Here is a 13,654-nt window from a genome sequence, read left to right on the forward strand (position 1 = left end):
TTATACAGGTATGTTAGCAACAAGAAGGTGGTCAAGGAAAGTGTGGGCCCCTTACTGAATGGGGGAGGCAACCTAGTGACAGATGGTATAGAAAAAGCTGAAATACTCAATGCTTGTTTTTTGCCTCTGTTGTCACAGAGAAGGTCAGATCCCAGACTAGTGCACTGGGCAGCACCAAATGGGGAGGAGGTGAGTAGCCTTCAGTGGTGAAAGAACAGGTTCAGGACTATTTAGAAAAACTGGACATGCACAAGTCCATGGTGCCAAATACAGTGCATCCAAAGGTGCTGAGGGAGTTAGCTAATGTGACTACAGAGCCATTGACAATTATCTCTGAAAACATATGGTGGTTGGGGAGGTCCCAGATGACTGGAAAAAGGGAAATATTGTGCCCATCTTTACAAAAGGGAAAAAGGAGGATCCAGGGAACTACAGACGAGTCAGCCTGTCCTCAGTCCCTGGAAAAATGATGCAGTAGATCCTCAAGGAATCCATTTTGAGGGACTTGGAAGAGAGGAAGGTGATCGGGAACAGACAGCATGGATTCACCAAAGGCAAGTCATGCCTGACCAATGTGATTGCCTTCTATGATAAGATGACTGGCTCTGTGGATGTGAGGAAAGTGGTGGAGGTGATGTACCTTGACTTTAGCAAAGCTTTTCAAAAGTCTCCCACAGTATTTTTATCAGCAAGTTACAGAAAGTATGGGCTGGATGAATGGACTATAAGGTGGATAGAAAGCTGGCTAGATCATCAAGTTCAATGGGTAGTGGTCAACGGTTTGATGTCTAGTTGGCAGCCAGTATCAAGCGGAGTGCCCCAGGAGTTGGTCCTAGGGCTGCTTTTGTTCAATATATTCATTAATGATCTGGAGGATGGGGTGGATTGCACCCTCAGGAAATTTGTAGATGATACTAAAATGCGGGGAGTGGTAGATACACTGGAGAGTAGGGATAGGTTACAGAGTGACCAAGACGAATTGGAGGATTGGGCCAAAAGAAATCTGATGAGATTCACCAAGGATAAGTGCAGATTCCTGCATTTAGGATGGAAGTATCCCATGCACAGCTACAGACTGAGGACCAATAGGCAGAAATTCTGCAGAAAAGGACCTGGGGTTACAGTGGACAAGAAGCTGGATATGAGTCAACAGTGTCTTCTTATTGACAAGAAGGTTAATGGCATATTGGACTGCATTAATAGAAGTATTGCCAGCAGATAGAAGGAAGTGATTATTCTCTTCTATTTGGCACTGGCGAGGCCACATTTGGAATATTGTGACCAGTTTTGGGCACCTCACTATAGAAACGATATAGACAAATTGGAAAGAGTTCAATAGAGGGCAACAAAAATGATTAGGGGGTTGGAGCACATGATTTAGGAGGAGAGGCTGAGGGAATTAGGTTTGTTTAGTCTGCAGAAGAAAAGAGTGAGAGGGTAGTAGCCATCAACTGAAAAGAGGTTCCAGGGAGGCTGAAGCTAGGCTGTTCTCAGTGGTGGCAGATGACAGAACAAGGAGCAATGGTCTCAAGTTGCAGTGGGGGAGGTCTAGGTTGGATATTAGGAAAAGCTTTTTCACTAGGAGGGTGGTGAAGCACTGGAATGGGTTATCTAGGGAGATGGTGGAATCTCCATCCTTAGAGGTTTCTGAGGTGCAGCTTGACAAAGCCCTGGCTGGGATGATTTAGTCGGGGTTGGTCCTGCTTTGAGCAGGGGGTTGGACTAGATGACCACTTGAGGTCCCTTCCATCCCTAACCTTCTATGATTCTATGATATGAGGTTTAACTTAACATTATTTCACACTGTACAGATGGAGAAACAGAAGCATGGATAGGTGATATGACTTGACCAAATTTACACAGCAATTTAGTGACAAAGCCAGAAAAAGAACACAGACTTCTGACTCCTGGCCTTCTGCTTTAACCACCAGGCCACATTCCTCAGTATCTATCAGGATGTTTATCACTTATCCATCTTCTCCATGGTCTCAGTCTCTCTTTCCTGCTTCGGCTCACTGGTGAACTCTGTGACACTGGCTGGATTAGGGGGGCCTTTAAGGTGGATTTAGGAGCTCTGATTACTCCCTTCTACACCAGTCTTGTATTGGGGGTGTCACGCTGGCTGGATTGTGTGGGGGCATTTATTATATTTTTTAACATCAATATGTCAAAATCATAATAATTCATGTGAGATATGCCATGTCAGGTACCGTTAAAAAGGCTATAATGTGCTAAGTAAGATAATAATGTTTATGCTCATGTGTTATACATGTAATTGAAGTTATGGATATGTTTGCTATATCTGTATTTCAAATTGTGCTGGGTCTGGGTGACACCCCTGACAGGATGGCTACAGCACTAGCCTGCTTAATGGCCCATTAAGAAATTCACTGATACAATGGGCCGGGGGGAGAAGCCAGGGATCTTCCTGATGAGTCACCAGTCACTCATGTGACCCTGGACTTCATGTTATTCCTGTAAATTTCCACAAGCAGCATGGCAAAGGCCAAAGGACATAAAAGGCAGCTGCACAACATCCATTTTGTTTTCAGTCGTCTCCAGCCTTCAGCCACCTACCTACCTCTGGACCAACTCATCTACAACTGAACTGAAGCTGTGAAACAAAGGACTGAGACCCATCCAGGTACTGCATGTACACCAGAGGGACCATACAAGCCTGCAAACTCCACAATTCTTCTAGAAACCTGATATATGTGGACTTTCAAATCATTTATATATATATCTAATTGCTTTAATCCTTGAACATTTCTCTTATGATTTGTTTCTTTCTTATTATAATAAACATTTAGTTTTAGTTACTAAAGGATTGGCTGGCAGTGTGGTATTTTAGGTAAGATCTAAACTTATCTTGATCTGGTACTTTGGCTGACCCTTTGGGGTCAGGAGAAACCTTTTTGTTAAAGAGCATAGAGTTTAAAATAACTAATCTCTTTACTGGACCTAGTGACTGATTGGGAGCCAGAGACTGAAATGCAGTAAAGGGGGCTGTGTATGTTTTTATTTTGGCTTCTTGATAACCAGTGTGGGGAATCAGAAACATTGTTTGTGATTAGCTGAGGAGTCTGACTTCAGTGTCACCCACCAGTGCTGGGAGAATCTGCTCTCCTTTTACAGCCTGCCCTGACCTTGGCATTTTCAGGTGGTCACCCTAGGCATGGACAGGTCACAAGCTCAATAAGAAAAAAACCCTATTATACAGTGTATGAGGTCTGCTCTGCTTCATGCCTGTGTTTGACAAACAGCACCTCATAGACTGAGGCTGTGGGACTTGTCCATATAACACATAATTAACTAGTATAGATGAGATCCACTGCAGGTTCTTACCATATTCCTCCACAGTGAACCAATGATACGTTTTGTCACCTGTCGTCTTCTCAACGATGATTGTATAACTCCCCAGGATTGGTTCTTGAATTAATGGGAATGAGAGCTGGACAATGGCGTTCTTTGATGTCACATCCAGCCACTGAAAGATCCGATTGTCCTGGGGATCCTAGTGAGTGTGGGGAGATAAATACAGATGCATTTATCGTCTTCTTTCAGGCCCTCCCACTTTTTTTTCCCTTCCTTCTTTTATAGTTCATAGACTCACAGATTCCAAGGCCAGAAGGAACCATTGTAATCATCTAGTCTGTCCTCCTGTGTAACACAGGCCATAACTTCCCCAAAACTATCCTTAGAGCAGATCTCTTAGAAAAATATCCAATCCTGATTTTAAAATTGCCAGTGACGGAAAATCTACCATGATCCTTGATAAATTGACCAAACAGTTAATTACTCTCATGGGTAAAAATGTATGCCTTATTTCCAGTCTGAATTTCTCTAGCTTCAGCTTCCAGCCATTGGATTGTGTTATACTTTTATTTGCTAGATTGAAGAGCTCATTATTAAATATTTGTTCCCCATGTAGATCCTTATCGACTGTAATCAACTCACCCCTGAACCTGAACCCTGAATTGAGTTCCTTGAAACGGACACTAAGACCCTGTCTACATTTACCTCTGGGATTCAGCGGCAGTCGACGGGAGTTACGCAAGCTACGCAAAAATCTTGAGTAACTCCCGTTGACTTCTCTGCTCTTCTTCTGTGCGCCGTCTTCACTGCACTGCGGCGACGGGAACCATGTTCCCTTCGATGCAGAACTATGCCACTTGAGAAGGTGGACTTAGTACGTCAATTTCTGGATCAACTGAGCAGGTCTTCACTGACCACTCAGTCGATCCAGAGAAATCGATTTGACGGCAGTGACTTTGCCGCCGTCAGTGTAGCCGTAGCCTAAAAGGGAGGATTTCTAATCCTCTTATCAGTCTAGTGGCTCTTTTCTGAATTCTCTCCAGTTTGCTAACCTCCTTTTTGAATTGGGGGCACCAGAACCGGACATAATATTCCAGCAGCAGTCACACCAGTGCCAAATACAGAAATAAAATTACCTCTCTCCTACTCAGGATTCCTCTGTTTATGCATCACATTGGAAATTCATGTTCAGCTGATTATCCACCACAATCCCCAAATCTTTTTCAGAGTCTCTGCTTCCCAGGACAGAATCCCTTGTCCTGTAAGCATGGCCTACTTTCTTTGATCCTAGACATATCTATTTACATTTAGTTATATAAAAAACTTATTGTTTGCTTGTGCCCAAATATACCAAGTGATCCAGATTGCTCTGTTTTAGTGACCTGTCCTCTTCATTATTTACCACTCCCCCAATTTTTGTGTCATTTGCAAACTTCATCAGTGATGATTTTATTTTGTCTTCCAGTCATTGGAATCATACCTGCTCAATGTCGATTCCTTATTTACAATTATGTTTTGAGACCTATCCGTTAGCCAGTTTTTAATACACTTAATGTGTGCCATGTTTATTTTATATCATTCTAGTTTTATAATAAAATATTATTTGCTACCAAGTTAAATTCCTTTCAGAAGTCTATGTATATTACATCAACAATTATCATCCAAATTTGTAATCTTATCAAAAAAACGTATCAAGTTAGTTTGACAGAATGTATTGTCCATAAACCCATGTTGATTTCCATTAATCATACTACCCTCCTTTAATTCTCTGAAATCCGGGGCTCAATTAACCCCAACATATCTTGTCTGACATTGAGGTCAGGCTGACAGGCATATAATAACTCAGGTTACCCTTTATAAAAATTGGAACATTAGCTTTCTTCCAGTCTTCTGGAACTTCCCCAGTGCTTCAAGACTTATTGAAAATCAACATTAACAGTCCATCAGGATCCTCAGACAATTCTTTTAAAACTCTTCAATACGAGTTATCTGGATCTGCTGATTTTAAAATGTCTAAATCTATAGCTTCTGTTTACCATCCTCCTGAGATACTAGTGAAATGGAAAGAATGGTGTCAGATGATGAGACTGTATCATCTGTTTTTTCCCCAAATATGGAACAGTAATATTATTGAACACTTCTGCCTTTTCGCATTAATATCTATAATTCTATCATTTCCATCTAGTTATGGACCAATACCATTGTCATGATTCTTTTTGTTCCCGATATATTTTTAAAAATTCCTAATTATCCTTAACTCTGCTTTTATAGCTGCCTTCACTTTTCTTCTAAATCAGGTCAGTTTTTTAACCAGCATGGTCTTCTTTCTTGACTGGGGCTTTTGGGGCATCTAGTAAGGTGTTCTTAAACGATTCCCAATTATCATTCACATTTTTCTGATTAAATTCTTCCTTCCAATTTATTTGGTTCATAATTGTTTTCAGCTTTGTGAAATTGGCCCTATTAAAGCACCATGTATATATATATATATTACTGGTCTAGACTTTATTCTGTGTGCACATTTTAAATTGGATCAAGTCATAAATACTTGATTACTTAATTTTTTGTTCTGTGATCAGTTCCTCCTTATCTTCTTTATTACACCTTGTCCTATCTGTGAGGGGGTTAGTTTAGGATATAAGATGTGATTAAGAACTCCGTCTTACAGATGCTGAGTGCTCTGAACTCCTGATGTCTCCCAGGATCAGAGTGTTTGTATATTAAATTACCCTCAGGTTAGACTAGACTGTATATTGGATACACAAGCTGCAACCTACCAGAAACAGCACAAGACTAGAACACAGGAGATCCAGAATCTATTCTCAGTCTTGCCATTGGCCTGCTGGGTGGCCTTGTGTAAGTCATTTCACTGTTAAGTGCCTCAGTTTATCCATCTGTACAATGGGGATAATAACACTGACTTCTTTTGTAAAGTATTTTGAGATCTACAGGCGAAAAACGCTGGATAAGAGTTAGGTATTATCTACATTTGTCCTTTCTAAGACATTATCTTACAGGGAAAGACAGCTCCTATACATACATGGTAACCCTGGTGATGTCATCACATCAGCCAGTCTTCTGTAATCTGACAGAGATAAATTTAAACTGGCTTCTTTATTCAAGCCCTCTCACAAAATATAGCAACACCACTACAACTGCCACTCATGTTACGCACCTCAGTTCTGTGGACTCCGTCCCTCCATCTCCCTCTAGTGTTTGCAAGTGGGTTTGCATTTACTCAACCCTGCTCTATTCCATTACCATTAGAGTCAGTGAATTGTAAGGGCTTGTCTACGCTTACCTCGGAGATTCAGCGGCAGTCAACCGAAGTTACCCAAACTACGCAAAAAACTTGCCTAACTCCCGTCGACTTCTGTGCTTCTATTCTGTGGGCAGTCTTCACTGCACTGCGCCGACAGGAACATGGTTCCCGTTGACGCAGCGCTACACCACTTGAGAAGGGGGCCTTAATACATCGATTTCTGGATCGACTGAGCCGTGAGATAGTCGATCTGACGGCGGCAAACATCGCTAACATCGCTCTGGAAAATCCCTTTTCAAGGAGAGGTGCTCCTTGCTGTGACAGCACAGAAAATGACACTGATCCTGATGGTCAGTGTGGAGAAGTGGGGAAGGCAGGTATGTTAACTGGTATAAATGGGGATATAGGTGTTGGATTGAAATGCTGTAGATTACATTAAGTAAGTAAGTACATTACTTACATTAAGGAAGTTACATGTATTTAAGCAATGTACTTAAGTACATTAATGTACTTTATGTACTTAAAGTACTTACTTAAGTAAGTAATGTATCTACTAATGTACTTACATTAAGTAAGAACATTACTTACATTAAGAACATTACTTACATTACATTAAGTAAGTAAGAACATTAAGTATCTATGTCTTTCTGCTATTGTGTTTTACACTCATCACCAAAAACCTTTGAGAAGGAGCTAGTCCTGTGTTCTACAGCAGGGCATCATTTATTTCCTATATAACGTAATGGAGTGTATGGACCAATATATTTATTATTATTATACATTGTACTTCTAGAGCACCACCCATCTGCGGATCTCAAAACGCTTTAGAAACACTAATGAAGTTTAGCCTCAAAATAACTGCAAAAGGTAATTATTATTATCCCTATTTTATAGATGGGGAAACTGAGTCACCGGTGTTCAGTCTAAGGTTACACATAGAGTCTGTGGAAGAGATGGGAAAAGAATCTAGATTTCCTGACTCACAGCCATCTGCTTTAACTAGGGCTCCTCCCTGTAAGAGTGAGGAAGCTAATGCATCATCATATAAATGAACAGCCCTGTTCTCTTTTTTGATTCTAAGAAGATGTTCTTGTTTCCTTAGAAGGGAGCTAGAGAGGTGCCTAGCTTACTCAGGAAGCATCTCGTACATGATAGTACTAATGCACCCAGGAGGGGGATTGTTTTTCCTTCTCTTCCTGGGACACTTTATTGATGATTTGCTGCAATGCTCAGTGCCTGACTCGCATTCTAAACAGACGTGGGAATATTCTGCACTTGTTCCAATTGCACAGATCTCCCATTGGGGTCATGGGAGGAACACGCTCTCAGGGTGATAATTTCTTAGGCAAACATTCCAATTCTGGGCACTGAGAGAATTCTGTCCTGAGAACTAAATCATGTTTCATAATACAGTGCATCTCTTACCTGAAGGGTGATCAGGGGATACTGAAAAAGAGAGAGAGCAAAAAACAGATCAGAATTCAAGGACATTAGTTACTGATTTAGAAAAATAACAGACTGTAAGGCAAGACTCTGACTATTCCTTTTCTGGGTGCACAAGGTTGGAGTAAAAGCACAAGGTTTTGGTTGAGGCCTATCTCAACTTGTGACAGGTCACAAGAAGTTCAGTGGAGTAAGGAAACAACCCTAGTGTCATCTGTCTGTGAAGATGACAGTCTAAATTATTTACAGATTTCCACAGTCTCTTGATGTACAGCCTGGTGAGGTAACTCTCCCCCTCCAGCTCTGTGTTCTCTAGGGAGATCCTAGGCCCTTTCCCCTATATAAGGGTGACTAACGATGTGAATCTGAGGAGTATATTCACGATAGAGACATCAGGAGATCTACTCAGCCCCTTTTCCCTATATAAAGGTGAGGTAGCAGCTGATGAAGTGAAACTAGAACAGGTTCTTGAAAAATGTTGACTCCCAGTGACACTCACCGTCTCCTCAACAGGTTTGAAATTGCTATCCAAAGAGACAACTCGAAACATCACTGAAAAGAAAGGAGGTGATGAGGAAAGAAAAAAATTAGCAATTTTAGCAGCAGAATGTCATTTTCTAATATCTATTTTGAAACTAAAGTTTCTTCAGACGCATCATTGAAGGAAAGTTTGGAGTGTTAAAGAGAAGCCATTTGAGTTATGGGAGAAGCAAAAAGTATCTGGATATTATTTTAACTGGTGAAGAACAACTCTCCAAAAGAAATCCGAAATAACCCATCCCTTGCTGTCTTCAGGTCATGCTGCAAGACTCACCTCTTCATCAGAGCATTCCCCAAAAGAAAAGAGCAGAAGAAAACCCAGCCACGTGTTCACTGCCAGAAACCATAGAGTAGGAAGGCGAATTGATTTTCTCTTCTGGACACATCTTACTCTCTTTTATTTTATTTTATTTTGTACTCTAAACCCTGTACAAGACTTTGATGTTACTATACGAATTGTATTGCAGAAATGATGACTGAATCAGAATCTTGGACTCAGATTAGCAGATAAGCATAAACAATAAAAGATCTGGATATTACTGAAGTGATGGATTTCTGTAAAGCCACAAGATCCCCCAGTGGAAATTCATTCAATTAGGAACATATAAATGCTCTGTATGCATTACAATTCTATGAATGAGCTACTTTCCCCACTGTCTTTTGATGATCCCTACAGGGGTGGCAGCCAGAGACCATTCCAGGGACTGGTTATGGATATCCTGCTCCAGTTCTTCTTCTTCTCAGCAATGAGAATCCAGCCTAGCCCCTCTGCCCTTGACATCCAGACTCCCAGTTCAGTAATTAACTCATACTCCGCATTTACCTGTCTGTCCAGGTTTGTAGATGGGTTTGTCTGTCTGGACAAAGACAACTTTGTCCACATTCTGAATTGCTACCGATCTTCTCTCTGCCAAGTTGACTGTGCGGCCTTTGGCAGAGAAAGTGATGAAAGCCAAAGGGTCAGAGGTGGCAAGAGGAGCCTGGGAAGGAATAAAAAAAAACAGACAAAGTCTTTTAGGGTCCATTTATGTGATGGGTTCCCAAGTGGGGGGTCATGACCCCCAGGTGGGTCACAATGAGTTTGTGGGGGGTCATGGGAGATTCAGCGTCTGCCAATAAAACAATCTCTAAGAGTACGTCCGCACTGCAGTTGGTGGTGTAATTTCCAGCTCCGGCATATGTATGACGCACTAGCTTTGATCTCGCTACTGTAATAAAAATAGTGGAGCCGCAGCAGCACAAGCAGCGGGAGGGGCTTGCTGCCCAAGCACTGACCTAGAATCTCCGCTGGGATTGTGCTCGGGCGGCTAGTCGACGCTGGTCCCTGTGCCATTGCAGCTGCATTGCTCTTTTTGGTGTGTTATCTCAATCAAAGCTAGCGTGTGTGCTTCAACCACACTTACAGGGCCATGCCCCTTACAGTCTGTGCTACAGATTTGTTCTAGTTTTGTCCCCAGGCTGTAGACACCACACCTGGTTCATACAGAACAGTTAGCATAAATGTTTTCTAATCTCACAGGGCTACTGAGTATTGACTGTATTGATGTGCAGGGCTGTCAGTTTATTAGCAAGTTCTAACGTGGTTTTCCTGCTGTGCACAGGATCACCTCTTCTGTGCCTTCTGCCCACAGCCCTGCATTGTAATGAGAAAGGAGACTAGTGTGTTCTAACTGGGTTATGGGCTAGATCGGGCCAAATACATCTACACCCTGGGTTCAAAGTCAAATATCTTTCCCAATAACACTCCCTGATCTCTCTTGTCCTCCACTCTAATCCATCTTTCTTCTTCTTCCGACGCATTTTCTAGTCTTTCTTCCTGTCTCTGAAGTTTGTCTTTGGGTACGTCTACACTGGGACTGGAAGTGTAATTTCCAGCTGTGGTGTGCTAAAAATAGCAGTGCGGCTGCAGCTGTATGAAACAGTAGCCGAGCCACTGGAGTATGCCCGTGGGATTTCAGATGGGATCTAACTCTGGACAGCTGTGGTTATTCTTTTGTTGTATAGTGTGTTAACCTAATCAGACCTACTGTGGGTTTGTCTCCTCAAATTGGGAATTATACTCCCAGCTTCAGTGTAGACATACCCGACGTTTTGTTTCTTATTTCCCATCCCAATTCTCCTTGAGCCTTTCTCCCCTTGCTCTTCTAGAGTAGGATCAATTTGGGCTGTAGGAGGGAAGATTCCAGCTTTGTCTCTCTTGAATTGGATTAGAATATGAAATACCTCAAACTCGTGGCATTTGAAGAAGTTATTCTCTGTCACGGATTCCTCAAGCAGCGTGGTCTTGGTGCCGTTGTATTCCAAGTGAACATTCAGGGAGAGTGGCTCCCTGAGATTGTAGAGCTGCACACACAGGCTCTGTGGAGAGATGCTCTGCAGCACCGAAGGGACCACCAGGACATACTGACTACAGATAAAGACAGCCAAACAGCCAAGTCAGCCAGCGGAAAGGAGACAACAACACACATTCGGAGAAAAACTGAGTGGCTATTCAGCGAGAATCCTGTCGCACTTTAAAGACTAACACATTTATTCGGCCATAAGCTTTCTTGGGCAGAAACCCACTTCATGGATATTGGGGATCCTGATCCAAAGCGTGTTGAAATCAGTGGAAAGACTCCCATTCACTTTAATGGGCTTTGGATCAGGCCCTAAGTGAGCACAACACGTTGACCCTCAAAGCTATTCCACTATTCTATTATTCTCCACACCTCCTCGCCTCAAACCTGAACTGGAGGGACCAGCTGGAGAGGTGCTATGTGTCGTGCTTATCTGACCCTCATCACCAAAATGATGATTCAGATTCTCTAACAGATCTATACTCTCAACACCTCTGTGAGGGAGGGAATGCTGTTATCCCCATTTTAGAAATGGGGAACTGAGTTACAGGGAGGCTAAATGACTTGCCCAAGGTCACACAGAAAATCTGTGGCAGAGCAGGGAAATGAAGCCAGGTCTCCATCTTGTGCCCAAAGCACTGGACCCTCCCATGGTAGAGAGGTCTGTTTCTGTGGCTTAGTCAGCCATGAGCTTATATCCTGAGACTATCGACAAAAGTACCAGTTAGTGCTAATTGTGGTGGTAGATTTATGTTTTCCTCTGAATTCCTTTCCATCGAGAAAGGAACTGACATGTCATAATTTATTCGCCATAACACATAGGAAATGCACTTCAGTCTTGGCATTGGCTATTCCAGGAGCAACTCCTCAAACTTTGTTGCTCCCTATGTCTCCTTCTGCCATTCTGCCTTTTAAAAAGATACTGCCTCCTATGTTAGAACAGGCTCCCTCTTTCAGGGCAACCTCACTCTACCCCTTCAAACCCCTCCTCAAGACTCACTCTGTTTGGCTAGGCTTCTGCTGCTGGCCTTTCCCTGCTCCCCTGATTCTTTCATAAAAATAGAAGTCAGCACTGAGAAGCGGGACATGCAATTTAAAATGAATCACATCTTATTGTTGTTGTAATCCTGGCCACTCCCTTCCCTCCCATAACTTGGCTTGTTTTCATCTTTAACTGAGCTTGCCTGGCTTCGATGGTACAATCCTCAGAGAACAGACCAGGAGTAAAATTTTCAAAAATGGAGTCTAAGTCCCATGAACTTTCACAGGGTGTTATTCTTCTAAGTGCCTAAGTCCCTTAGGGAAATGGAAGTTAGGCTCCTAAGTCATTGAGGTGATTTTGAAAATGTTACCCCCAGTCTTCTATTGCTGTAAAACCATGAGCACTCTTTATGCTGCTGTATAGCAGATAATACCACCAGCCTCCAGCACAGCTCTGAGAGGTCCCTACAGCGCCCCTTGCTATTCCAGTCCTACCACTCATCCAGATCTGCCAATGCACATTACTCCAGACCATTAGTGCCATTCTGCTTATCTAGTCCTAAGCTCTGCTCCTGCACCTCAGCCCTTATCTGCACCAATCCCTCTCATTTCAGACCGAGATCTCTACTAAACAAATCAGATTTCACATGAATTTTGTGAAAAGGGGAGAGAGTCACTAGAGCCTAAACTGAAACCTCACCCACATTCATTTCAGCCGCACCTTCAACAGCAATTTGGACCCAAATTTCCAGAGACAAAAGTCTTACATCATACAAGATCATACAACAATGCCTCCAGAACAAATTAAATGATGGAAAGATAATGAGATATGATAGGATAAAAGCAAATAATATGTAATCTCTTACGGCTCATGAGATTTTGCAGCAGTCAAATGAAAGACAAGGACACTCAGAAAAATCTTTGACCACATCGTCGTCCACAGAGATGAGGGAAAGTTGAAGGTTGAGCCTCTCCCACTGGCAGAATTTATCTGCTGGCTTTTAAAATACTGTGGCTGACTCCTCCTCCTCACTTATATTCCAATGAAAAGACAAAAATAAAATTTGCATAGATGCAGTTCCTTCTTTCCTTCTCACCCTTCCAGGTGTTGCTTCACAGAAGTAGTTCACGGAAGTTCCAGTGTTGCCAATGTCGTCATTTTTATAAGCAATGCCATTTCCTGCTCCTCGAGATGTTTCACTTGCGCTCAATCTCTCTGATCTTCTCTGCAACAGGCCTTGTCATCAGCTGCAGATTCCTTGATGATCTAGCTTGTTAACATGTATCATTGCTTAAGTGCTTGCGTGCTCCATTAGGTACAATCCAAAGGACATCATCACAAGACACAAAACGCCCACACCACTGCTGCCTCATAGGCCTGGGGTGTTGGATGATAATGATAACTTGCATCAGGGGTGTGGCTATATTCAACAAGAAAGGAGAAGATATCCCAAACATCCTTCATTTTTTTTTAAAAAAGGAGGCTCAAGTTCAAAAAACATAAGGATGGACAAAAGGCAACTCTTCATTTATTTACTTGTTAAGGTCCTGCCAACACTACAATGTTTAACTGAGTTTGTAACTGTAGAGTGTCATACAGTTTAAGGCCAGAAGGGACCACCAGATCATCTAGTCTGACCTCCTGTGTTCCGCAGGCCACCAACACCCCCCAGCATCCACACACTAAATCCAACAACTGAAATTAAACCAAAATATTACAGCCATCAGGGGACTAAACTATTACATGCCACAAGCAGAGAATAGATGGGATTGA

At 42.3% G+C, this 13,654-nt stretch overlaps 1 protein-coding gene across 1 annotated transcript in view; it reads right to left on the reverse strand.

The window, feature by feature from the left end:
• The window catches only part of LOC137154947 (ovostatin-like), a 44,867-nt gene extending 32,056 nt beyond the window's left edge, over nt 1–12,811 (reverse strand). Inside the window, exons 1-6 of the mRNA XM_067550790.1 lie at nt 12,747–12,811; nt 10,784–10,967; nt 9,384–9,540; nt 8,520–8,572; nt 8,003–8,023; nt 3,346–3,514 (exon numbers count right to left, since the gene is read on the reverse strand). Coding sequence (XP_067406891.1) covers nt 3,346–3,514; nt 8,003–8,023; nt 8,520–8,572; nt 9,384–9,540; nt 10,784–10,967; nt 12,747–12,811 — 649 coding nt within the window. The remainder of the gene's footprint in view (nt 1–3,345; nt 3,515–8,002; nt 8,024–8,519; nt 8,573–9,383; nt 9,541–10,783; nt 10,968–12,746) is intronic.
• Nucleotides 12,812–13,654: the final 843 nt, after the last annotated feature.

Source organism: Emydura macquarii, unplaced genomic scaffold (genome assembly GCF_026122565.2).
Source record: "Emydura macquarii macquarii isolate MOO-44397 ecotype Brisbane River unplaced genomic scaffold, CSIRO-AGI_Emac_v2 contig_1343, whole genome shotgun sequence".
Classification (NCBI taxonomy): Eukaryota; Metazoa; Chordata; order Testudines; family Chelidae; genus Emydura; species Emydura macquarii.